Genomic DNA, 27,818 nt, shown 5'->3' on the forward strand with positions numbered 1-27,818 from the left:
CTGGGTGATACTATTTCCAAAACACAGTGTTGTGTCTTGTCCGCTCTCACCGCAGCCGGGGTCTGCTTATCTGCTCCCGAACACGGAGGAATGTATGCCTCCCGGCCCCAGTCCTGGCTCCATGCCCAGACAAGCTGCAGAGGAGGGGGCACCTCCCGGTCCCAGCCCTGGCTCCATGCCCAAGCAGGCTGCAGAGGAGGGAGTACCCCCTGGCCCCAGCCCTGGCTCCATGCCCAGGCAAACGGAGCAGCTAGACCCCTCCCCATCCTCCACAGCATGTGAGCCTGAGGAAAGTTTACTTCCAACAGCTGCTGATTGGAGTGACCCTCGCATCAGAAGATTGGATAGGCGAGGCAACAGAAGGAAGGGAGGGGCAGGCCTTAATGAGTGCTGAGTCATGGAGCCACACCCCATGGCCTATATAAGGCCCCATGGCCTATATAAGACTGCTTTCTGGCAGTCTCTGAGTCAGGCAAAGTCGAACTTATCTTGCTGAAGTCACTTACTGGTCTCCTGCCTGCTCTGAGGACTTTGCTAGGACTTTGGGCAGAGCTGCAGAGGCAAGCCTGATTCGGATTTCCCTGACCCGGCCGTCAGCGGAGGAGTGGGACATGACACACAGACAAAAGCACGTAAGGAATAGACACACACTGCAAGAGTGGCTTAGAGTATTATATACATTTTACGCCGATAGAAACAAAGTTTATCCAATCAGACAAACGGCTGTCACCAACGTGATCTTTCTTTCTTCAGGCCCCTGTCTCTGTCCATGCTTTGCTATCTTCAGAGTTTCCCTTGTCCTTGTGTGTTTGGGCTCCTAGGCAGCCCCCAGCCCTTATCTATGGAGCAGGATGTTCCTGGGAACTGCCTCCAAGGATGTGCCCAGCTCTGAAACAAATGACAGAAGCGAGAAACCAGATAGCAAAGGATACAATTTTCTTACAGAATGAATTCCTAACAAATGATTCCCAACCATAGCAAAATAATACGAACAACTTCTTTAACAGAAGCTAAAGAGCAAAGGTTAGATTGATTTGTATCAATATGGCCTTTCAAATTACTTATTAATTTATTCCTCAGTGTGAAAGAAATGAAGAGGGACAACTGATTCTCAACCAAAGTTGTTTGGTCATTATCACATGCAAGTAATGCCACCTATGCTTAGCCAACCCCCTCTCTCCCTCTCTTCTCCCCTCCCCTTCCTTCCCCCTCCCTTTGTTTTTCTTTTCTTTCCCCTTCCTTTTCTTTCCTTTCTTTTTCCTTCCTTCCTTCCTTCCTTCCTTCCTTCCTTCCTTCCATCCATCCATCCATCCATCCATCCATCCATCCGAAGGGTTGCAGGATTACATTTCCATGGGGATTGTTCCTGCAGAGCCTAATATGCTATTTCTGAGAAGAGATGGAATCTTTCAAATCAAAGACTTGGACTGGACCTCAAAGATCATTTACTGACTTCTGAAGAACACCTCCTTGGCTAAGACGGTTCTTTGGGGTACACTTCAGCCTCTGCTGAAGATGCCTCTAAGCCAAGAAGAGAATCCCAGTTCGGTCCTCTGCCAGACAAACTGCACTGTCAAGAAGTCCTTTTTAATGTTTAGTTGATGTTCCAAGACCACTGATTTGCATCAGGGCTGGTGAATACTATTGGAATTTCAAGTGTATACAGTATATGTATGCTGTATGTATGTTCACTCAAAATAGCTGCCATAAAGTGAGCAACCTCACTTTCTTTATTTTTAAGGAATTCCAAAGGGATATTGGAGGGCCCAGAAACATTCCTGAAAATCAAAACGCTTGTGGCTTTGCAAGAAGGTATTTTAGTATTTCATATTTTTAATAATTCTAATAAAATTGGAGCACATATAGAGCTTATGCTGGAAGGAATATCTGCAGGCACATTCAAAGGCAGATGCAACATGTTGAGAAACCTAAGACTTACATTTCAGCTTCTGGAGCAACAGAAAATAAATTTATTCAGTCATCTGTGGGATAATCTTTTGAATGGTGGAAAATGGCTATCAGATCATCTCTTAATTATCACCCAACTGGGATAAGCAAACAGAGGATTGCATGATGTCACATAAGCCAGAAAGTAGCTTTCAAGGAATGGCTAGGCTAGGGATGGCTATTGAGAGACTGATGATAGTTCATTTTGTGCTGAACTGTTGTGCAGATTAACAGGCAGAAATAGCCAAAGTGTCCTGTGTAATGCTTGGAAGGAGATGCAAGCACTTTTGTAAAGACAGTAGGAAAATATAGTTAAAATAGACAAAAGGTCATTTTGATGCAAAATGCATTACTGCTGGGAATCAGACCAATAGATGAAACTTATGCGGTTTGCAGAGATGGAGGTTTTTTAAATAAGCTAGAAAGCAATGGGATAGAACAATTGGAGAATAATTGGAGTTGGAAGGAGTTATAATTGGATTTGGAAGGGACCTTAGAGGTCTTCTACTCTAACCTCCTGCTCAAGCAGGAGACTCTACACCATTTCAGACAAACAAGACCTAAGTTTAACTCACAGAATCATCTATTGTAATGTCCTTCCTGTCAAAGACTACTTCAGCTTTAATTGCAATAATACAAGAGCAACCAATAGATTTAAACTTAATGTAAACCGCTTTAATCTAGATTGCAGAAAATATGACTTCTGCAACAGAATCATCAGTGCTTGGAATACTTTACCTGACTCTGTGGTCTCTTCCCATAATCCTAAAAGCTTTAACCAAAAACTTTCTACTATTGACCTCACCCCATTCCTAAGAGGACCATAAGGGGCGTGCATAAGCGCACAAACGTGCCTACCGTTCCTGTCCTATTGCTTTTCTTTTCTTCTTCCTATATATGTTTATATGTGTATATACTATATAATCTTTTTGTATGATGTTGTGACAAAATAAATAAATAAATAAATAAATAAATAAATAAATAAATAAATAAATAAATAAATAAATAAATGGTTGTCCACTCTCTTTTTGAAAGCCTCCAGTGATGGAAAACCCCAACTTACGAAGGCAAGTTATTCCATTGGTTGATTGCTTTCACCATTAGGAAATTTCTCCTTAATTCTAGATTGCTTCTCTTTTCAGTTAGTTTTCATCCAATTTCTTGCCTTGCCTTTTGGTGCTTTGGAAAATAGTTTGACCCCATCTTCTTTGTGGCAGCCCCTTAAATATTGGAACCCTGCTATCATGTTACCCCTAGGCCTTATTTTTATTAGACTAGAGATACCCAACTCCTTAACCGTTCTTCGTATGTTTTAACTCCCACCCCCACCCCCATCATTCTTGTTGCTCTTCCCTGCACTTTTTCCAGAGTCTCAATGTCTTTTTTATATTGTGGTGACCAAAACTCAATGCAGTATTCCAAGTGTGATCTTACTATGGCTTTGTAAAACGGTACTAGAACTTCATGTAATCTTGATTCTCTCTCTCCATTAATGCAGCCTAGGGTTGCATTGACTAATTGGCTAACTGGCAATAGTCACTTTGTTCCACTGCTATTCTCATGTTTTTCCCCATTTCAAATCTATTCATTTTTTAAATTTTAATAGTTCAGCTTCATTGTCAACAGTTTGTGTTACGTGTTAGTGATGCTGAATATATTAGCCGAATATTTCACTGGCAATTAATTATATTTTCAAACTAGGAATGCTTCTGAATTGTCCTGACTTAGGTTTGTACCTGAATGTGGAGTCCTGGATGCAGGTAGTCCTTGATTTCAACCGTTCATTTAGTGACCATTCAAACTTACAATGGCACTGGAAAAAGAATTCTCACACTTATGACCATTACAGGATCGATCCCACAGTCACATGATCAGAATTTGGGAGCTTGGCAAGTGGCCAAGTGTATTTGCAACGGTTGCTGCATTCCAGGGTCAGGTGATCTGCATTTGTCAACTTCTCAGCCAGCTTCCAACAAGCAAAGTCAATGGGGAAATCTGGATTTGCTTAATGACCAAGTGACTCATTTAACAACTGCAGTGGTTTGCTTAACAACCATGGCAAACAAGCTAATAAAATCAGGTGTGGCTCACTTAACCACTGCCTTGCTTAGCAATGGAAATTTTGGCCCCAGTTGTGACTGGAAGACAAGGACTTCCTGTAACTGAAAACACCAGGGTTTTCTATTGATTCTTTTAAATCTCTACATAGCAGAGCTCCCTTTCTGACCCAGAACCATCACTTCCCTGATCCCCAAGTAGCTACAATGAAGATTATAAATTTAACCTATTTGAGGGTCAAGGAAGTGATGGTACCTGCTGATTTAGTTATTCTTCACATGTACGATGATTGTTGTGTCTTGCCCGCCCTCAGAGCAGCCGGGGCCTTCTTACCTGCTCCCCAACACTGAGGAATGTATGCCTTCCGGCCCAAGTCCTGGCTCCATGCCCCCACAAACTGCAGAAGAAGGAGCATCTCCCTGCCCCAGCCCTGACTCCATGCCCAGGCAAACGGAGCAGCTAGACCCCTCCCCCTCCTCCACAGCAGGTGAGCCTGAGGAGGGTTTACTCCCAAGAACAGCTGATTGGAGTGACCCTCGCATCAGAAGATTGGAGAGGCGGAGGCAACAGAGGGAAGGGAGGGGCAGGCCTTAATGAGTGCTGAGTCATGGAGCCACACCCCATGGCCTATATAAAGGAGCTACTTTCTGGCAGTCTCTGAGTCAGGCAAAAGTCAAACTTATCTTGCTGAAGTCACTTTCTGGTCTTCTGCCTGCTCTGAGGACTTTGCTAGGACTTTGGGCAGAGCTGCAGAGGCAAGCCTGATTCGGATTTCCCTGACCCGGCCGTCAGCGGAGGAGTGGGACACGACAATGATTCTTGACTTACAGCCACAAGTAAACCCAAATGTTTCTGTCACTAAGCAAGACAGTTGTTAAGTGAGTTTTGCCCCATTTTATGATCTTTCTTGCCACAGTTGTTAAGCGAATCTTTTCAGTGGTTATGTTGGTAACACAGTTGTTAAGTAAATCTGGCTTCTCCATTGATTTTGCTCATCAGAAGGTCACAAAAGGTAAATACTGCCACTGTCATAAATATGAGCCAGTTGCCAAGCATCCAAATTTGGATCCTGTGACCATGGGGACGGTGCACTGGTAATAAATGTGAAAACGGGTCATATGTCACTTTTTTCAGTGCCGTTGTAACTTTGAATGGTCACTAAACAAGTGGTTATTGAGTTGAGGACCACCTGTAAGGTACCTGCCTTCAGAATCTACAGACTCCAGGTGTTTAGCAACCATACAAACAAAATCAAAGATTATATCAGTTTCTTCTATATGATTATATATTCTTTTTATACCATGATTGTCCATTGTGTAGGAACTCCCATCAACAATGTAAATCATAGCTGTCAAAATTTTAATGCAATCTTTTATAAGAAGGCTGGCATTAGCCTGTCTTTTTTAACAGGGTTCTTACTCATGCCAAGTGTGTGTTGATGGTCTAAACAAATTCAAAATATTTATTTATTTTATTTTATTTTATTTTTCATATTTTTATACCGCCCTATCTCCCTAGGGACTCAGGGCGGTTAACAACCAGATAAAAATATACATATAAATACAAATAAAAACATCCATTAAAAAACTTATTATAATTGGCCAAATAATTAAAATGATGATAATAAAAATAATAAAATCCCCATTAAAACCAATTCGAATTTAAAATCTAGTCCAATCCTGCGCAAATAAATAGATGTGTCTTAAGCTCGCGGCGAAAGGTTCGGAGGTCAGGAAGTTGGCGAAGTCCTGGGGGAAGCTCGTTCAAGAGTGTGGGAGCCCCCACAGAGAAGGCCCTTCCCCTGGGTGTCGCCAGCCGGCACTGTCTGGCCGACGGCACCCTGAGGAGTCCCTCTCTGTGAGAGCGCACGGGTCGGTGAGAGGTATCCGGTAGCAGCAGGCGGTCCCGTAAGTATCCCGGCCCTATGCCATGGAGCGCTTTGAAGATAGTCACCAAAACCTTGAAGAGCACCCGGAAGACCACAGGTAGCCAGTGCAGTCTGCGCAGGAGAGGTGTCACATGGGAGCCACGAGGGCTCCCTCTATCTGTGGCCGCATTCTGAACTAACTGGAGCCTCCGGGTGCTCCTCAAGGGAGCCCCATGTAGAGCATTGCAGTAGTCCAGGCGAGGCGTCACGAGGCGTGGTGACTGTGCATAGGGCATCCCGGTCTAGAAAGGCGCAACTGGCGAACCAGGCGAACCTGGTAAAAAGCCCTCCTGGAGCGGCCCAGATGATCTTCAAGGACAGCCGTTCATCCAGGAGGCGCCCAAGTTGCGCACCCTCTCCATCGGGGCCAATGACTCGCCCCAACAGTCAGCCGCGGCTGCAGCTGACTATGCAGGATGCCGGCATCCACAGCCACTCTGTCTTGGAGGATTGAGCTTGAGCCTGTTTCTCCCCATCCAGACCCGTCGGCCTCCAGACACCGGGACAACACTTGATAACCGTTGGGGTGGTCCGGTGTGGAAAAATACAGCTGGGTGTCATCAGCGTACAGCTGGTACCTCACACCGAAACCACTGATGATCTCACCCAGCGGCTTCATATAGATGTTGAACAGAAGGGGCGAAAGAATCGACCCCTGCGGCACCCCACAAGTGAGGCGCCTCGGGGTCGACCTCTGCCCCCTGTCAAAATTTTTAATAAAAATTAAAATTAAAAATAAAAATTAAGATTGGAATTAAATGTATTTTTCAAGAATTTGGTGACATTTGGAAGGGTAATTGATTTTGGCTCAGGTTTCCTTGGACAAATGATCCAAGATTCTCCTGCTACTATCAGAAATTCACGAGGAAAGAATTGCAAAGACCAGAAAATAATGTCTAAATGCTGTTGGGTGAATGATGTTCTGTTAAAATCTGATGCACCTTTCTTGCCTCTATGCAATTCTTGAAAGACCCTGAATTCCACCTTTTTTTTTTTTTTAATAAAAGTTTTATTTTACAATCATATCAAATAATTCATCCAATGTACAGTTATATACAATTAGTCGGGCTTGCCCAGTCACCACCCCTTTTAACACTCTTCCTCTTCTACCTTCTTCTACTTTCCAAACCTTCCTCTCCTTCTCTTATCTACATCCTCTCCTCCTCCACCCTACACCTTCCTTCTCCTCTTCTACCCCTCTTCCTTCCTCTTCTCCTCTTTCCTACCTCCTACTCTCTCTTTTCTCCCTCCCCACCGTTCTAAAATGGTAACTGGGCAGACCCGACCCTGCATTAATTATATTTATACATCTTCAATAATCCCTGTACATTAACCATCACTCCATCTCTACCAAACCCCCAATTCCTCCCCTTACCCCCACCCCCACCCCGACTTCCCAGAACAAAATGCAGGGTATCAAAACTAACAATCATAATCTAAAATAATTCCTAAATTATAATCTCTAGTCACACCACACTTAATCACACTCTCAATTCCCCTCTCCTTCAAAAATATATCTAATACAAAATATTTCCTAAATTTACTCATATGCTATTCGATATTTTTTTATCTGATACTTATTTTGAATATAATCAATCCACATTTTCCATTCTAAAATATATTTTTCTTGTGTATAGTCTTTCAAGTAAGCAGAGATTTTTGCCATTTCTGCCAGATTTGATACTTTGAGTGTCCATTCTTCAATTGTAGGTAATTCTTCTTTCTTCCAATATTGAGCAATCAAAAGTCTTGCGGCTGTTATTAAGTTCAAAATCAATTTAGTCTCTATAGCTGTACAATCCATAATTATTCCTAGTAGAAAGAACTGGAGTAAACTTAATCTTCTTTTCAAAATATTCTGCATGATCCACCATACTTTAATCCAAAATGCTTTAACTTTTTTACAAGTCCACCATATATGGTAATAAGTGGCATCTTCACAATCGCATCTCCAACATTTAGCCTGTACATTAGGATACATACATGACAACTTTTGGGGTCTAAATGCCATCTATAAAACATCTTATAAAATTTTCTCTCATATTTTGCGCTTGTGTAAATTTAACATTCCTCACCCAAATTCTTTCCCAAGTTTCCAACATTATTGGTTGCTGAAAATTTTGTGCCCACTTAATCATACAATCCTTAACCAGTTCAGTCTCTGTGTCTATTTCTACTAATACATTATACAACCTCTTAATATGCTGTTGACCTTGATCTCTCATTTGTTTTAACAGATTATCCTCAGTTTGCTTAACACCTATTTTTGATCTAATTTCCATCTAGCTTGTAATTGTCCATATTGGAACCATGTATAATTTTTCCCTTCTTCCCCCATCTTTTCTCTAGATTTTAATTGTAATTCCCCCTTTTCCATACAAAGAAGTTCTTTATAGGTAACTACCTCCATCTTTTGATATATATTTATATTTTCTATCATGTGTCTCGGGATTGCCCATATTGGAATCTTTCCATCTAATTATATTGATATTTCCTCCAAACCCTCAATAATGCATTTCTAATTATATTATTTTTAAATATTTTATCTACTTTCTTATCATATAATAAATAGGCATGCCACCCATATAACAAACCATAACCTTCTATATTCAAAACTCTTTCCTCAGTTAAATTAATCCAATCAGTAATTAATGATAAGACAACTGCTTCATAATACAATTTTAAATTAAGCATTTTATGACCCCCCCTTTCCCTTGGGTCCTGCATTATTTTTAATTTTATTCTTGGTTTTTTGCCCATCCATACAAATTATTAACCCCTTTTTCCATTCCTGTAATTTGATATCATTCTTAAGTACCGGTATAATTTGAAACAAAAATAGAAACCTGGGCAAAACATTCATTTTTATAGCCGCTATTCTTCCCAGCAAGGATAGTTGTAACTTCTTCCAATTCTCCATTTCTTTCCATACCTTCTGCCACAATACCTCATAATTATTTTTGTATAATTTGACATTTGAAGCTGTAATATATATTCCTAAATATTTAACCTTTTTAACGATTTCAAAACCCGTAGTTCTTTCTAACTCTTCTTTTTGTTGTATATTCATATTTTTAGTTATCATCTTTATCTTTTGCTGATTCACCTTAAATCCAGATACTTTACCATACTGACTAATTATTTCTTTTAAACCAGTAGCTGAGTATATTGGTTGAGATACAGTAAAAACCAAGTCATCTGCAAAAGCTCTTAATCTATAATCTTGATGTTTAACTCTAATTCCCTTTATTTGATCGGAACCACGTATTTTATTCAAAAGAATTTCTAAAGTTAAAATAAAAAGTAATGGGGACAGGGGACATCCCTGTCTCGTCCCTTTCCCAATTTTAAAAGTTTCTGTTAACTCACCATTTACTATTATTTGTGCTGTTTGCTTCTGATATATTGCTTTAATTGCATGGATAAAATAATCCCCAAATTGCATTTTTTCTATTACTTTAAACAAAAACTGCCAATCCAATCTGTCAAAGGTTTTTTCAGCATCCAAAAAAAAAAAAAGCCGCTGAGATTTGGTTGTTTCTTTCCAAATATTCAAGTAAATTTACAATTTGCCTCACATTATATCTCATCTGCCTACCCTTAATAAATCCTGACTGATCATTATGAATTATTTGATTCATCACTGGCATTAATCTATTAGCAAGTATCTTGGCAAATATCTTATAATCAGTATTCACCAAAACCTTGAAGCGCACCCGGAAGACCACAGGTAGCCAGTGCAGTCTGCGCAGGAGAGGTGTCACATGGGAGCCACGAGGGGCTCCCTCTATCACCTGCGCAGCCGCATTCTGAACTAACTGGAGCCTCCGGGTGCTCCTCAAGGGGAGCCCCATGTAGAGAGCATTGCAGTAATCCAGACGAGATGTCACGAGAGCATGAGTGACCGTGCATAGGGCATCCCGGTCTAGAAAGGGGCGCAACTGGCGAACCAGGCGAACCTGGTAAAAAGCCCTCCTGGAGACGGCCGCCAGATGATCTTCCAAGGACAGCCGTTCATCCAGGAGGACGCCCAAGTTGTGCACCCTCTCCATCGGGGCCAATGACTCGCCCCCAACAGTCAGCCGCGGCTGCAGCTGACTGTACCGAGATGCTGGCATCCACAGCCACTCTGTCTTGGAGGGATTGAGCTTGAGCCTGTTTCTCCCCATCCAGACCCGTGCGGCCTCCAGACACCGGGACAGCACTTCGATGGCTTCGTTGGGGTGGTCCGGTGTGGAAAAGTACAGCTGGGTGTCATCAGCGTACAGCTGGTACCTCACACCGAAACCACTGATGATCTCACCCAGCGGCTTCATATAGATGTTGAACGGAAGGGGCGAAAGAATCGACCCCTGCGGCACCCCACAAGTGAGGCGCCTCGGGGTCGACCTCTGCCCCCCTGTCAAAATTTTTAATAAAAATTAAAAATTAAAATTAAAAATTAAATTAAATTAAATTAAAAATAAAAAATAAAAATTAAGATTGGAATTAAATGTATTTTTCAAGAATTTGGTGACATTTGGAAGGGTAATTGATTTTGGCTCAGGTTTCCTTGGACAAATGATCCAAGATTCTCCTGCTACTATCAGAAATTCACGAGGAAAGAATTGCAAAGACCAGAAAATAATGTCTAAATGCTGTTGGGTGAATGATGTTCTGTTAAAATCTGATGCACCTTTCTTGCCTCTATGCAATTCTTGAAAGACCCTGAATTCCACCTCTTTTCAGTGGAGTATAATCTATGGTTATTCAAACTAGTTTCTCCCAGGGGTATTGTTTCATCTGCTATTTGCACTGGATTTCTAGACTCTGTTTCAAGATCATAACATTATGGAATGGCCAGTAATGACTGGAAAAATAAAGATCTGATCAGCAATGCAGTAGAGTAAATGGCTGGTATTGATATAGGGAAATTGCTCCCAGATCAGATACCTGATACTTTCATTCTCCCTTTCCAAATCTTCCTCAACTCTTCATCTATTTCTAGAATTATTCCGTTTCTTCTAACCTACATGTGAGCAGGAACACAAATCCTATTATTGATCTTGCGGCTTGGAGATTATGGCTGTTGTAGCCCAATTATCTGAAATATTGAATAAGGAGAGTTAATTCCTTAGAATCTAAGGAGCCCCATAACAATTACACCTTCATTCCCAAATGACAGAATGCCTAAAAAAAATCTGCATTGAATAATGTACTTGGCTTTATTTTTGTTTCTTTCTTGTCATACTTGTGCTACAAAACTGAACCATTTGCTGTTCTTGTTTGCATGATATTGGAAATCAGTTTGCATTTCACATAGAAATCCCAGTGGCCAAACCACATATTAGTTACTTATTATTTATTTATATATTGCCTTCATTATTTTTTACAAATAACTCAAGGCAGCAAACATATCAAATCCACCTTCCTCCTCCCATTTCGCACACAACAACAACCCTGTACGGTGGGCTGGGACAGGACAGAAGAACTGGCTCAAAGTCACCCGGTTGGTTTTTGTGTATCCAGCCTTTGAATTTGAATGCATGCTGAAAAACTATAGAGGTAGGCCACAAGGAATAGTTGCAGATATTCAGAAAAAAATTTTTTGCACTGAAATATAATAGTGGGAATTTGGCAGATACCATATTGGAAATGACTGTTTTAGACAAATGGTATCTTCAGATCCTCTGGGCAGACTTAATCAAACCACTGCTGACAGGTACAAAACCCCCCAGGTGTGTAGAATTCAAAATATCTAGTAGGTACTTATTGCTCTATACCTATTTCACAGGAATCTTCCCAGACTGGCAGATTCACCTGGGAAAGACTAGATGAGGCTCCATGGCATTCAAGGACAGTCAGACTTTACTCTCTTGTGTTTACCTAATGAGTCCATGCTAATTCCCTGTTTGATCCCTCTTTCCTGCTGGGATGGTTGCTGTCCAACAACAATAGGACAAAACCCAGGGAGGAAATCCTAGCCAAAGTGGCTCAGTTTACATTGAAAATTAAATCCCTCCAGATTATTTCTATTATGTTAAGTTAGATTTGTTTTTCTGTGAACTTGTTTTAAGATCTTGAAACACTGTCTGAACTAAACCACACTGAAAGCAGGCTCATGTACAGGAAGTCCTTGACTTACAGCAATTCATTTAGTGCCAGTTCAGAGTTACAACAGCACTGAAAAAAGTGACTTATAACAGTTTTTCACACTTATGACCGTTGCAGCATTTTCATGGTCACATGATCAAAATCAGATACTTGGCAAATGACTTGTATTTATGACTTTGCATGTGATCCTCTTTTACGACCTTCTGACAAGCAAAGCCAAGGGGGAAACCAGATTCACTTAACAACAGTGTTACTAACTTAACAACTGCAGTGATTTACTTAACAACTTGGGGCAAGAAAGTTGTAACATGAGGCATCATTCACTTAAGAAATGTCCCACTTAACAACAGAAATCTTGGGCTCAATTGTGGTCGTAAGTCAAGGATTGCCTGTATATTTTGTCCGATTAGGATGAACTTACCAAGAGTTACAAATTGAGTTGCTTTTGTGGATGTGTCATAGATGTAGACGTTATAGTATCTGACGGTTAATGCACAATGGATAAAGGTTACCTAGTGGGAGGTTGTGTATCTCTAACCTCAGAATGCCACGTTGCCCTTTTATTGACGGTCTCGGCTGATTAACTCATCTCTGTTGTGAAACAAAGATTGTGATTCAACTGAATGGAATCAATAATGCCACTGTATGAAATTATGGTAAGACTACAGTTGAAATGCTGCATTTTGGTCACTACAGCTCCAAAGGGTATCTCATGGCCGGGGAAACGTGCAAAAAAGAGCAATGGACATAATTAGGAGGCTTATAGCAGTTTTTCTATGAGCAAAGGTTGGAGAAAAGGATATGCAATCATGTATTATAATAGAAAATGTGTCTAGAGCAAAGTTGTCTTCTCACAGAATTCAGAGTCATCCATTCAGAGGTCTCTTTTTGTTTGAAGATCTGTTTGGTCCAGGTTGGCTTAAAACAGTGCGGGGCATAAAAATTCTCCGGCTGTTTTTTCCTAACATTTCACATCCTGGTTGATAAAAATATTTTTTTCAACTTTTGTTTTAAAGGAAAAGCATATTTCTGTGATCTGCTCATATGATGTGGTGTTTTTGCACTTAATTAATGATGGGATGGGCAAAGGGAGGATCTGAATGTCTAGTTTGAAGCCATCTATTAAGATAGGCTGGGAATTGTACCTGGGCAGTACAGGGAATGCACTTGCTCTGGCATATTTTATGTATGGCAAATAGAATAGAATTAATTATGTATGTTTAAGTGGTGATGTAGGGATGAGATTAGGCATTTGAATTAGCTTATCAATTCCCAGAAGCTGGAATATATTTAAAGTCATGCACACTTTCAGAAAAATGCATCAAGTACTCATTCATTGAAATGCATCATTCTGAGTAGCTTCCAGTCATTCACTTCCAGTTGGAAATGGGTCACAATTAATAGCCAGAGAGACATGTTGAGTGTCTTGAAAGCCTTCTTTCTTAGTTAGTGAAACAATATCATACCAAATAGATTTGCTATTATGGTCAGATCTGCAGAGGGAACAGCCATGGCATTTGTGGGTGGGGGAGAATTGAAATAGTCTGCATGAATCTATGAGCAACAGTCTAACCTGAACCATGTTTAGTGAAGCAGGGTTTGGAATCACAAGAAGATTTCATAGAATCATAAGGCTGGAAGGGACCTTTGAGGTCTTCCAGTCCATCCATCTACCTCAGGCAGGAGTACTTGTATCATTTCAGACAAATGACTATCCAGTCTCTTCTTGAAAACCTCCAGCAATGGAGCATCCAAAAGTCCAGGAGTCAAGCTGTTCCATTGTTTTCACTGTCAGGAAATTCCTTCTTATTTCTAGGCTGGATCTCCCCATGAGACGCTTCCACCCATGGTTTCTTATCCTACCCTTGGGTGCTATGGAGAATAAACTGATGTCCTTCCCTGTGGAGCCCTTCAAATAACAGAATAATAGAGTTGGAAGGTATCTTGGAGGTCTTCTAGCCCAACCCCCTGCTCAAGCAGGACATCCTATACCATTTCAGACAGATAGTTGTCCAATTTCTTCTTAAGAACCTCCAATATTGGAAGATGTGATAGGAGATATGATACCAATCTTCCAAGATCTGAAGGTCTGCCACAAAGAAGACAGTATAAATTTATCCTCCATAATTTCTAAATAGAGGATCATGTGTGGAAATTACAGATTCAAGCATGGAATAACCAGAAATGTTCTACCTGTGCAGCCATTAAGCAATGGAACAGTCTGCCTACTGGAATCACATCATTGTGCGTAGTTTTTAGCAAAAGTAGCACTTATCTGGGATGTTCTGAGGACTCCTGTCGTGGACAGGGTGGTGGACAGCCAGTAGTTCCATTCCAACCCTATGAGTCCATAATGTGATTTATATTCCAAAGTGGTGTATTTGGGTTTAGTGGTTTCTTGCTTCATGTCTTATGCAAACCCAACATTATTTATTTATCTATTTATTTAAATTTTTATACCGCCCTTCTCCCGAAGGACTCAGGGCGGTGTACAGCCAAAGATAAAACAATAAAGTATACAAAGTAAAAAATATCAATTTAAAATACATATTCAATAATGTCCGAATTAAAACCGTCAATTGACCCAATTTAAAATACCCCATATAAAATTACAAAAAATTTAAATTTAAAAAATTTAAAAATCAGGCCAGTCCCGCTTGGATAAATAAGTAAGTTTTTAATTCCCGGCGAAAGGTCCGAAGGTCAGATATTTGGCGCAAACCGGGGGGAAGTTCGTTCCAGAGTGTAGGTGCTCCAACAGAGAAGGCCCTTCCCCTGGGGGCCGCCAGCCAGCATTGCTTGGCGGACGGCACCCTGAGAAGACCCTCTCTGTGAGAGCGTACGGGTCGATAGGAGGCATAAGGTAACAGCAGGCGGTCCTGTAAGTACCCGGGCCCTAAGCCATGGAGCGCTTTGAAGATGGTAACCAGAACCTTGAAGCGCACCCGAAAGACCACAGGTAGCCAGTGCAGACTGCGCAGGAGCGGTGTTACCCGGGAGCAACATGGAGCTCCCTCGATCACCCGCACAGCTGCATTCTGGACTAACTGGAGTCTCCGAGTGCACTTAGGGGTAGCCCCATGTAGAGAGCATTGCAATAATCCAGACGAGAAGTGACGAGAGCATGAGTGACCGTGCATAAGGCATCCCGGTCCAGAAAGGGACGCAACTGGCGAACCAGGCGAACCTGGTAAAAGGCTCTCCTGGAGACGGCCACCAGATGATCTTCAAACGACAGCCGTCCATCCAGGAGAATGCCCAAGCCGCGTACCCTCTCTGTTGGGGCCAATGACTCACCCCCAACAGACAGCCGCGGTTGCAGCTGACTGTACCGGGGTGCCGGCATCCACAGCCACTCTGTCTTGGATGGATTGAGTCTGAGTCTGTTTCTCCCCATCCAGACCTGTACGGCCTCCAGGCAACGGGACAGCACTTCAACAGCTTCGTTGGCCCGGGGTGGAAAAGTACAGCTGAGTGTCATCAGCGTACAGCTGATAACTCACCCCGAAGCCACTGATGACCTCACACAACGGCTTCATATAGATGTTGAACAGGAGAGGCGAGAGAATCGACCCCTGAGGCACCCCACAAGTAAGGCGCCTCGCGGTCGATCTCTGCCCTCCTGTCAACACCGTTATGGGCTGTAGACAGTAATTAATGGCTTAATACAAGTTGTGAATGGAAGTTAGTTGTTGGCATGAGGGCAAACAGTACGGTGGACTCAATTTTAGAACACACAAAAAGAAACATTGGACAAGCAAGATGGTTTGAAAGAACATCCATTTTTCTAAAGGATGTGGTGCTTTAGATCATTTTGTTTTCCTAGAGCAGGGATGTCAAACTAAATTTCATTGAGGGCTGCATCAGGGTTGTGTTTGACTTTGTGTGGGGGGAGGCTGTTGGGGCGTAGTCAGGGGGCGTGGCCAGCTCGACGTCATTCATGTCGGGGGCGCTGTGGTGGCCCGAGCACTCTGCCAGCCAAAACGGGCTCCCAAGCTCTGTTTTCGGCCAGGACGGGCTCCTGCAACCCTCTGCCAGCAAAAATGGAGCTCTGGAGGGCGGCCTTCCCAAGCTCCATTTTCGTTGGCAGAGGCACCATGGGCCAGTCCTTCGCTGTTTCCAGATCTGTGGGCCGGATCTGACCCCTAGGCTTGAGTTTGATATCCCTGTCCTAGAAGTAGCTTGAAATGTTTATGGGGGCCTCTTATTTTGGTAGTCCAGCAATGTATAGTAGGTGACAGATGCCTCCGTGTGTTTTAACTAAGTTTATTTAAAGCATGTTTCCTTCTAAAGACAATGTCCGGTGACATGAAACTTCTGAGGTTGACATGGCCACTGATGACGGCAGCCTTCATTTCAGCTGTGGTACACCACAGATGTCACACTATTCCAACATACAAATGAGTGACTAATAGAAGCGAATATTTGTAGCTCAGAGTTGAAATGAGAGCTCCTGGATGCTCTCTGACCTTGATTGTTTTCTTTCAGATGTTTCATTACCCAACTAGGTAACATCATCTGTGCTAGAGAGTAAGCTAACGAGTGACTTCCAGCTCTTTCACAGCTTTCCATATGGGTCTCTTCCCAGTTCAAGTAGTTTTGTCACTTCACGTGGGGGGGTCATATGACTGAAAGTTTTCCCCTGGTAGAAATATCCTGTGGATAGAAAAACAGCATCTTCTGGTTCTGAGCCTAGTTTTTTGTACGGGAGATGATAGATTAGATTAGATTGATAATGATGACAGATATAGAAAGACAGATGATAGCTATATATATAGATAGATAGATATATGATAGACAAGTGAGATAGATAGATAGATTTTAGATGGACATACATAATGGTCAGCAGAGTCTCATAAGACTACAGGTGCAGTCTGAGAGGTGCAGACCAGATGTTTATGGCTTGGTTGATTTGGAAATGAAAAGGTAGGAAAGAAACAAGGAGGGGAGGGCTTCTCTTTTCCTCCCCGCTCTCTCCCCCCCCAAAACCTCGCACGGGCGCCTTTGAGCGGACCGTTTCCTCCCGAGGGGTCGCCAAAGGGAACCGTCCCGATCAAGAGGCGCGGAGGCAGCGTCCGCGAAGGCGAAGAGCCACCCGGGGAGCGCGGCTCTGGCGGCAGCTTCCCTGCCCGGCACGCGCTCCTCCCGCCTTGGCTGGACTTGGCCCGGCGGCGGCGGCGGCAGCGGCTCGGTACCTCAGCTGCGGCGGCTTCAGATCCAAGCGAGGCAGGGAGCGCGCCCGCGCGCCCCCCGCGGCTCCCTCCCGAGCCCCGGCCGCGCGCCGCCCGCCCCCTCCCTGCCTCCCTCGGCGGCGGCGGCGGCGCCAGCCCCCCTCCCTCCTTCCCTGCCTGCCTGCCCCCACGGCGGCGGCGGCGGCGGTGGCGGCGGAGGCGAGAGCCGCGGGCCATTTCTTCGCAGCCGGCTGCCGTCGAGCATGGTGGCTGTATGGACAGTCTGGCCGAGCAGCGGTTGACAGCGCCCGGCCTGCCCGCCCCGCCGCACCTGGAGCACTACAGCGTCTTGCACTGCACCATGACCCTGGACGTCCAGACGGTGGTGGTCTTCTCCGTCATCGTGCTGCTGCTGCTGGTCAACGTGATCCTCATGTTCTTCCTGGGCACTCGCTGAAGCCAGCCAGGCAGCCAGGCAGCCAGGCAGCCAGGCAGCCAGGCAGCCAGGCAGCCAGCCGGCCGGCGAGGAAGGGGCGCGGGTCTCCCCTCTCCGCCCCCTGCCCTGCCGGTGCCCCCCGCGCCTCCGCCAGCTGGAGGCGGCAGCCCGTCCCCCGGCCTCAGCCTCAGCCGCCACCGGCTCGGGGCCCCCGCCTGACTCCGGCCGCCCCGAGAGCCAGTCCGCCGTCCGCCCGTCCCTCCGCCCGTCCGCCGGCGAGGGGGAGCCTCCTGGGCCCGCCGCGGCGGGGCCTCGCTTTGCGGAGGGAGCTCGGAGCAGCCGCGCGATTCAACATGGCCTCGCTGTGAGCTTATGACGTTGGTAACTTCTGCCTCGTTCGCCGCGTCTCGTCTCCGCCGGGTCCCCCTCGGGCCGGACGGGTGGGGGTCGGGGTCGGGGTCGGGGTGGCAATGGGTTGGGAGCTGGAGGGCTCCCCGGTCCTCCGCCTCGCCTTCGGGGATCTGGAGCCTCCCTCCCCCGTTGCAAACTCCGCCGGGCGTGCATGTATGTCTGCATAGTACACGTGAGCGTGCATGCACACGTATCTCCGGAGGGACGTGCGCACGTGCTGCATGCAGACCAGCTGAGCTCGGCCGCCCCGCAGCTGCCTTGGCAAGACGACCGACGCGGGCTGGAACTGCCTTTGCGCTCATTGCTACGCTTGGGTTGCCTTAGTTAAGGGAGGGTTGCGGTTATCCCGTTGTGTGAAAACAACCCCTCTAGTTATCTTTTGGTCGGGTTTAGGAGACAGACTCTTAAAAAACGAGGGGATTCAGTACTCGGGTTAAATGTCTTGTAGGAAAGCGGCTGGCTTCCTTTATATTCTCTTTTAGGCAGGATCGGTGGTGGGTTTTGTGTGTGTGTGTGCGCGCGTTTGAATGTTGTGTATACACGTATACAGCATACATAAGGGAGAGTTTAAGTACTATTCTTTTACATAATACCATTTTCATAGATTCTCTCTCTCTCTCCATCCATCCATCCATTATTTAAATGATCTGATTTAAAAGAACAGTACTTAAGCTTGGTAAGGAACATTTGTGTACTTAAGTAACTATATATGTGTGTATCTATATTGCTAATCTTTTGGGTCTTAAGAGGAGATGTTCCTTATAGTACTTCCAAAAAGGTGTCTTCAAAGTGAAGGCTACAAGAGCTTGCACTGGGTGTCTGTTTTCCTGAGAGATGCTAAAGGAGAAGGAAAATGGTGAACAGCTTGAGTCACAGTTTTGGGACTGGGCATTAGCAAAGTGGTGTTTGTGTTTGTGTAAGTGTGTATATGTTGTTTGATTCTGTTGCCTTGACAGCGTGACTTGAATCCCCACTCTAGCAACATACCTTCCATGCTACTCAGCTTCAACAGGCTGAAAATGCAACCAGCTGCTGTTGCAAGTTTCTATCTTCACAGATAAGTAGGAAAAAATAGTGGAGGGTTTTTTTTTTTTTACAATTTCCTTTTTCATTCTTTTTAAAATAAAAAGAAGGGAGGGATTAAGATGTAAATCTTGACCAGTTGCAAAAGTAAAGGGCTGACTTTAATTCAGAACAGAAGTCTCGAACTGCATCTTACCAGATAAGCAAAAGATGAATTGCATGTCACCAGATAAAAGATGCCCCCTAATTTTTCTGTTGAAAGTGATCCAAAAAGGAGAAATATATTCCCCATGTCAAAGAGTTTAGAGCAGCAGAGGTGCAGAGGAAACCACGGGGGTTGCAGTGAAGGCATTACTTTGGGTGGTATGCCTCTCCTCCAATTTGGGGTACTGTTGCCTTTTTCTTTTGGAATATTTCGAAAATATCTCCCTGGTGTTGCTGCAGAGCAAACATTTCCAAATTATCCCTTTGCTGCCATAAATTATCAATGCTGCCATAAATATAAGTCTAACCAGATACAACCAGGAATGGCTTCCCTACAGACAACGTAACATAGAGCAGGGCAGATCTAAGCATCTGGAAGATGGGTTTTTAAGGGTTTAAATACAAGCTAACAACAATTGCCAAAGTTTAAAGTACAAATTATTAAACTGTGCTTAGTAGTGGTGGGCGCAAATGGACGGGGAGGTTTTAAATAAACATTTAAAATTTTCATTTTCATAATTTTTTCATAAATGTTGATGTGGTTACTTCAATTTCCAACTTTTCTTCTTCTTTTTGTGCTGGGAAGGAGGTGATGAACACCGGGACCAGCCTGAATGTTCTGCAATTTCAAATAAGGGGTGTTTGGAAATAAAAAAAACCAGATAAGTGTCTTAAGCTTTTAGAGCCAGAAGGAAGGTTAGAAGCTGTGTGCCTAAAGAGATGTGAATCACCAATCTGTCTATGGCTGGATGCTGTTGATAATAACAATGATTGCTTGAAGACTTGACAACTATTATATTGTAACAGAAGGTACAGTTTGAATTGCCAAGGACTTGGGCTTCTTACAGACCTTTTAAAAAATATCTACAGGCTATCTCTCTCTCTTCTTGCCCCCATATTTATTAATATAGACATAGAATTTAACATAGACTTTCAGAGTGGAAGGGACCTTAGAGGTCTTCTAGTTCAACCCCCTGCACAAACAGGAGACCATCTACCATTTCAGACAAATGGCAAATTAGACAAATTAGTGTGACCTTAGGATATGAGGCGAACTTTAGATTCAGACTTCTCTTTTTAGGAAAAAGTTGGTTATGTTTCTTCTTTTGATCTTGGATCGATGGAGGTTTGGTCAGAACTGTGAAGGAATTGGAAGAAGGAAGGACATCTCTGAATGTTACCGCTGTCCATAATATTAGTGCTGAACATGTTTGCCCAAAAATACTGTTTTAGGGTTGTGCTTGGTGATGAATCAGTGCTACCATCAGCATCATGTTGGTGGGCAATTCACTAAGTAAGTGTGTTTGTGTGTGTATGTGAGTGTGTGTGTAGCATTCTGTCATTTTTTTTTACACCTCAGGGAGCCCTTTGGAAGGAGGATTGTGTGGGATGCATTTCAGCAAAATCGGACAATTTTAGGTATGTTAAACTAGAGATGCAGATTAGCTGATGGTTACGCATGCTGCTTCTCTTGCTTGAGAGTAAGATATGTTCTATGATACAAGTAGTCCTCGACTTACAACAGTTCATATAGCGACGTTCAAAGTTATGTCACTTAAAAAAGTGACTTATGATAGTTTTTCACAGTTATGACTGTTGCAGCATCCTCATGGCCATGTGACCAAGATTCGGACGCTTGGCAACTGGTTCATACTTATGACAGTGGCAATATCTTAGGATCATGCAATCTCATTTTGCAACCTCCTGACAAGCAAAGTCAATGGGGAAGCCAGATTCACTTAACAACCATGTTACTAACTTAACAACTGCAATGATTTGTTTAACAACTGTGGCCAGAAAGAGCATAAAATGGGGCAAAACTCACTGAGCAACGGAAATATGGGCCTCAATTATGATTGTAATTTGAGGATTGTCTGTACTTAGATACTTCTCTGTGAGGGACACTTCTATAAAGTCCTCCCTCCCTCCCTCCCTCCCTCTCCCCCTCCTTGTCCTACCCTTTAAGCAGCTCAAATATCCAAAATGTCAAGGTTTACACATGTTGTTAAATTGCATGCAAAGGGAAAGCCAGGGTGTTAGCATGAGATGAAGCAGAAATGAAGAAAGCTAGAGTCTTAATTGGGTCAAGGGATGTTGGTGTGAGGAAAACAGCTTATGGCCTTTCTCCCTGCGCTTTGGCTCCTGACCTCCATCACCCTCAGTCAGCAGGACCAGCAGCAAAGGAACATGGGATTTGAAATTCTAAAGCAGGGATGTCCAAACTTGGCCCCTTGAAGAGTGGTGGACTTCAACTCCCAGAATTCTCCAACTAGCAACTTGCTTAAATTTATAGCTCATGCTGGCTGGGGAATTCTGGGAGTTGAAGTCCACCACTCTCCAAAGGGCCAAGTTTGGACACCCCTGTTCTAAAGCTTCAGCATTGTTGCAAATTGCCAGCTCCTATTGTAAATTTTAACCTGAGGTTTAGAGAAGCCCCAAAGCCACAATGGTCAAAAAAACAGGTGACGTACTAGAGGTTGGCTTTTACAATGATAGATGTAGCTCTGTATTCATCTTCTAACTATTAAGGGTAATAATAACAGCAGAATACTCTGTGGGTGGGTGAAACTTTGTGGAGAGCTTTGCACAGCATCCTGTCTCAACAGATTCCAAATCCTCACCTTGGCCTAAAGAAAGAATCCCTGAAGTTAATGAGGCTTCCTTAAAGGAGGCGTATGTCAAGTCACAGGCGGTTAAAAGCCATCTGTAAAGATACAAGGGTTCCTGAAGACTGAACCTAGTCATTTGGAATTGCAAAAGGGAATCTTTGGTGGTCCAAATGTAGCTACAAGCCAAAGGAACTAGATATGGTTGCATTCTCTTTGCAGCAGGGAAACAACCCTGAAAATTAACCCTTGAGGTGGTTGGATCTCAAATCTTCCCTGAATTCTTCTGCAGACTTCAGTTTTTGCTTTCTGGCTCTGGAAAGGGCTCCAAAATTGGACATTTGCTCTGTGCTACAGTTTGGATAAGTCCAGAACCCCAGTATTCTCCCCCCTCCCCAGCTGTTTCCCCAGTTTGTACATCGTGCCTGGGTTAGGTCATAGGCGGAGGGGCTGTGGAAGGGAAGAGTGAGCTGGGTCCCTACGCAGAACCTGATGCTAAATTGGTGGAGACTTCCTTCCAATAACAGTAATGCAAGAGATGAAGAGCCAGGCTAATAACTAAGGCTGCCTGCATGTTGCAGCTGGAACCCGTCAATGCCTGAGTGCCTCCTTAAAGCAGCCTTAAAATTATTGGCTGCCATTTCCAAGCAGGAGGCTGTTGAGTGTATCATAGCAACTCCTGTATCACTGTGTGGCTTGTGGAGGGGAGAGGAGAGGGGGAGGGGGAAAGGAGGAATCCATTTCTCCTTAGCTGCAATCCAGTGCTTTTAAACTCTTGGTCCCTTTATAAATTACAGAACCACATTTTGCTTCCTCTCCAGTTCTCTGGGTTCTTCATGTAAATGTAACCTGTCACATTTCCTCATTTCTGCATTATTGGTGCAAAACCCAGGTGCAAAATCCGCAGTTGGTGTGCTTGAAGCTGCCTCTTTTCAAAAGATGGGGTAGATGACACTCCTTGCTCTTTTAATTTTATTTTTTATTCTTATTGCTATCCTGGATCACTCTTTCCTGTCCTGACTGGTCTTTTCTTATGCCGCCGCCTTCTCCTCCTCCTCCTCCTCCTCCTCCTCCTCCTCCTCCTCCTCCTCCTCCTCCTCCTCCTCCTCCTCCTCCTCCTCACCAGCTAGGTTTTGAATTTCACATGCCGAGGAGTGGTAGTGATGGGAAATCTCCACAATATTTTGGTCTGGTGTTTACTGTCCTGGAATTAAAAGCTAGATAATGAAAACTCTCTGCTGCCGAGGAGGAGAAGCAGAACCGGCAAGGATTTGCTGCTGATCCCTCATTTCAGGCAGTGAGTAGAGAGCTGCCTTCACAATGTCCTACTCTTTCTGCCTGCAAGGGCTCTTTGTGTGTGTGTGTGTGGTTGTGTGCATGCGTGTTGGGGGGAGGAGAGTCGGTCCATTGGAAGCTAAAAGAGACGCTTTCCTCTTAAGGGTCTTAAAAGCCGCATTCCTGCTGTCCCTACGTGTTCTCTCTGTTCAGGATGTGCTTTGGTTTTTCTTTGGATCTGGTCTTCAGTACACAGCCCAACCGCTGTGTATAATGACAGCAGGAAAATTGCCCCGAATCAATGTAAGTCTTCTTTATCCAGTGACATTTAGTTTAAGGGGTAGCAGCCACCATGGTTGGCTTTTGTCTGTTCCTGCCTCCCCACCCAACCTCCTCCTTTGCCCTTTCTTATCTGCCCAATGCTGGATTCAAGGGGGGAGGAGATACTTCTGTTCTCTCCATGCGGTGGGTGAACACAGCATGCTTGCTTGCTTGGAGGTGCTTCTCAGGTCTGATTCAGCTTGCCTTGTGGGTGCAGCTCCCTGGGAGGGAGGCAGATCTTGGGGGTGATAGGGGAGGGAAAGGTGGTGGGGGGCTTGGCTTGCTCTTGATGCCTTTGGTTTTGAAAATTGTGGGGTGGACAGGAGAGGAATTCATTGTGTTCCATTCACAAATCCTGATAATGCAAGGGGGATGGAATAGAAGGGTGAGTTCTCCTGATCAGCCAGTGTAGGGATCCCTTGTGTAGGATAACTCAATAATTGCTTACTTGTTGGGGGTTGTTGCTGGATTTTTTTTTTGAGGGGCTAGCTTGTAATAGCTTTAGGGGCGGGTGGCCTAAAGCAATTTTCTCCATTGTGAGAGGAAGGGGGTGTGGGTTTCCTTCACTTTTTCACTGGGGTTGGAGTGGGCAGTGAAGCATCAGGACTATCCGATGGGCATCCTGCCTTTGGACAATGTCCACTATTGAACCCTAGTGAGATGGTGTCACGTTCTGTGGCCAGCCTCAGCCAGAGTGGATCCATTTGGCTTTTTGTCAAGCACTCCTTTCCAGGGAAACGCTGCCCTGTTTCTGGAGATGTAGTGATTTATTTGCTGTTGCCTAAATATAGATGGTCTTAGAAGCTTTGGAAGAAGACTTGTTCTTTGGGTGAACCTTCCCCGGTACCTAACTTCTCCTTGGGGAAGAGGAACAATTTTATCTCCTAGGTAACTAATCACCGGCAAATGTTTTTATTCTTTATGGGTCTCTCTCAAACCTTGGCTTTTAGACTTTATCTTGGCATCCCACATTGTGGGTTTTTCCCCTTCTCTTCTTTCTTTTCTTTTGGGGAACATGAGCTTCTGCTGTAATGTATATCTTGCTTTCCTTGTAGGTGTTGAACAGAGGTATATCCTCCCAGAGACTTTCTCCTTCTAGTGATTATATTATTTTTCAGTTATATAATCTTTTGCACATTTGCTCAGAAGAAACACCATGATATCCAGTGGTTACTTCTTGTTTAATGTGTGCTGAATTGTAGTCCCAAACTGCATTATTGAATTCAAGAGGTGTGATGTGATTTACAGAGCATTCGTGATAAGATAGTAAAAGAATCTGAATTCATATCAGGCATTTTTAAGACTGGATCTATCCTAAGCCGCTTCCTCTAAATAACAGCTTTTCAAGAGAGTGTATTGTTGAGCTAGCAATTTCATTCCGAGTCAGTCTTGTCTGTTTAAGCTTTGAAAATCCTTTACAAGGTGGAATGAAAGAAGAGCATTAGCTCAATTATTTCCAAATTGTTAAATTAAGCTGAAATCCCACTCATGTACATAGTTTTGGAGGAAGGAATCTTGTATTTCGCCATGTTTTTTTAAAAAAATAATCATAAATAAATAATCATCCCTGGACTTCGACAACTATCTGACCTTAGGACCTTTCGCCGCGAACTTAAAACCTATTTATTCCGCCTTGCTGGACTGGCTTGATTTTTAAAACTTTTAATTTGATTTTATGGGTTTGAAATTTCTGTCAATTTTATAGGGCGTTATTACATTTTAAATTTGGCCATTTGAATAAGTTTTTTAAGGGTTGTTTTTTAGTATTGTATGTATTGTCTCTTTTGTATCTTATTTTGGCTGTTCACCGCCCTGAGTCCTTTGGGAGAAGGGCGGTATACAAATTAAATTATTATTATTATTATTATTATTATTATTATTATTATTATTATTATTATTATTATTATTATTATTATTATTATTATTATTATTATTATTAGAAAATGAGTGAGGCTGTTGAACAAGTATTGTGATGGAAATGAGATCACGAGCAGAGTTTTGACGTGCACCTTAATGAAGTGAGTGCGAGAAAGTGCTGGTGTTTCTTTGCAGCTTGTTCTTCTTCCATCGGGTAAACCCCGTGGGGTCCATGGGTACTTTCTGGGAAAAAAAAACATATTGAGATTTATTTATTTTTTTTTTGCAAAGAGCAGCTGGTTCTGCTTTCAACCGTCATGGTGGATCTTGGAAGGGAATGTCTTAAATTATTATCGTGGTAATTGCTAACTGCCAATTCCTGGATATATCTAGAAGAAAGGAAAACTCCCTTCTGGGCAGAGAAGAGAGTGGAGGAAGAGGAGGAAGGCAGCCCCACTATGCTTTCACATCAAATAGAGCAGTAGCCTGAGTTCCTTGTTTGGAAAAGAGGACAGTGTGAACATCACCAAAGAAGAGAAAAAGGCAGGAATGCAGGATTCTAACTGCTTAATTTCCCCATTTCATTTGTGCTGCGTTTGGTATTTGAATTGAATTAATTGAATCCTTTATTTGGCCAAGTGTGATTAGACACCCAAGGAATTTGCATCCCTGCTTTGGAGTAAAACCTGGTTGCTATTGATGCAATGAAATTGATATTTTTTTCCCTCCACCAATGAATGCAGCATCACTTAAGGGATTAATCCTATTGAAGCCTTTACAGTTGACTTTGGAGAAATGTTGCAGAGCTTCAAGCTGCAGGATCCAAACTGGCTTTGCCTGGAATTCTGAAAACCGCTGGGGAATTAAAGAGAGTCTGATTGGTCCCTTTCTCATTTTTTTTTTTTATCACTTGAAGGGATTTTTTTTGTTCTGCCCTGTTTTGAACTCAGGCATTTGGGAACCAGGAACTGAAAAAACTCCAGAGATTCATTGCCAAATGATGTATGAGGGGTAGCTTCTTTCTTTCAAGGAGAACTGGTAGTTTTGAAATTACCTCAGCTGGTTTGGATTGGAGTTTTGGAACAGGCCATTCGTATCCTGGAAAAATGTTTACTTGTCTGATTCACCCTGCGCTTACCTATAGCAGGCTGAGTTTCAGCCCCTTGCCCAAAATGAGAAAATGCCTGTCTCAGATGTTTTCTGCTTTTGAGACTTAAAAGGGGACCAGAAGACTAGCTGTGGTTTTCCCTGAGCTGTGAACATCGATATGCTCAGATGAAGCTCCCTTTTAGGCTGTGTAGTCTTTGGAAGAAAACACTCTGAAGGATTGCAAATTTAGGAAGTAGCCTTCGTGTGGCTGAGTTGGCATGAAGGAAGACTCAGGAAGAAGGGGAGCTGGGTTCCCCCCCCCCACCCCAAAGCTGAGCTCCGGATTGTGCCAATTTGCAAAGAGAGTCATAAACCCGGAGGAGAAACTCTTGCACTGGAAATTATCTACCAATGCTTGTGCATTCCTTTGAGGGAGCCGTGACAATCCAGTGAGGAGGGGGACACCGATTTACAGAGGAACTGTGCCCCCGATTCTTCCATTTGGTGAGAAACATGGACATTCTGCTCCTGGGTTGCACATGGGACATAATGGCCATTTAATCTTGAATTAACTGCCCATCTTCTTCCGAATAGCAAATGCAGGGCTTTTAATCCGTGACATATTTGATTTTGGAAAGAAAATTCTTTGCGCAAATCAGGCACGGTTTTAGTTTTCTTTGGGACAAGCCTGCTGAGTTTCTCTTTTATTTATTTATTTATTTTTGGCTGGCTGTCTGGCCTGACATTTATAAAGTAGACCTCCTTAGAGGACTTTCCTTAAGGTGCAAGGTCCGGCTTGACCATCCGCAGGAGAGGTGGGAAATGGACAGAGAGAAGCTCCGGGTTGAGGGAGGACCATTTCTGACTTCTTCTTTGTAATTAGAGCAGCAGGGCCAGGCTGAAGCCAAAAGCAGCACATTCAACGTACGCTCAGAAACATCCCGTTCTTCCATTTTTAGCGCACTTCTCTCTTCCTCAGACATTGTTATGAACCTGGCTCTGATCTGAGAAACCTAGAATGCTTCTAAATAAAAGAAATTATTAAATAAATAAAAGAAATTATTCTGTAAATAAAATTGCCCTTGCAAGGCTAAAGTCTATACATGTTTTGACCCTAAATTTTGTTTTAAAAACTTCCATTTGCATCTCTGGTCTTTTGCTCTTATCTAAGGGTAGCAGATTTTGCTGAATATATAGGTAATCCTCAATTTAGAACCACAAATGGTATCAGTACCTCTGTTGCTAAACCATATGGTCATTAAATGAGTCATCATGGGATTGTGTCTGAAGTTACACCTTTTTTGCCACTGTAGTTAAGTGAATTTGGCTCCCCCCATTGACTTTGCTTGTCAGAAGTCAACAATTTCATATTGGACAAAGCAGGTGGGTGTCACGGCTGA

The 27,818-nt window shown here is 43.5% G+C and overlaps 2 protein-coding genes across 8 annotated transcripts in view; both read left to right on the plus strand.

The window, feature by feature from the left end:
- The window catches only part of ARHGEF9 (Cdc42 guanine nucleotide exchange factor 9), a 369,419-nt gene that overhangs the window by 123,131 nt on the left and 218,470 nt on the right, over positions 1-27,818 (plus strand). Inside the window, exon 1 of one of the 7 annotated variants that reach the window (XM_058154716.1) lies at positions 17,824-17,996. The exons of 5 other annotated variants lie outside the window; for them this stretch is intronic. The gene's annotated coding sequence lies outside the window, so the exon portion shown is untranslated. Of the gene's footprint in view, positions 1-17,823; positions 17,997-23,151; positions 23,174-27,818 lie in introns of those variants that run through there. One more of the 7 variants, XM_058154717.1, reaches the window with a different exon arrangement.
- LOC131183930 (uncharacterized) lies at positions 17,471-17,653 on the plus strand. The gene has a single exon (XM_058154718.1). It carries the CDS (start codon positions 17,471-17,473, stop codon positions 17,651-17,653), a length of 183 nt encoding a protein of 60 aa, XP_058010701.1.

The sequence above is a fragment of the Ahaetulla prasina genome, chromosome 11 (genome assembly GCF_028640845.1).
Source record: "Ahaetulla prasina isolate Xishuangbanna chromosome 11, ASM2864084v1, whole genome shotgun sequence".
Classification (NCBI taxonomy): domain Eukaryota; kingdom Metazoa; phylum Chordata; class Lepidosauria; order Squamata; family Colubridae; genus Ahaetulla; species Ahaetulla prasina.

Excerpts from the sequence above, each read along its gene's own strand:
- LOC131183930 (XM_058154718.1), top strand. The coding sequence starts at position 17,471 with ATGGACAGTCTGGCCGAGCAGCGGTTGACAGCGCCCGGCCTGCCCGCC.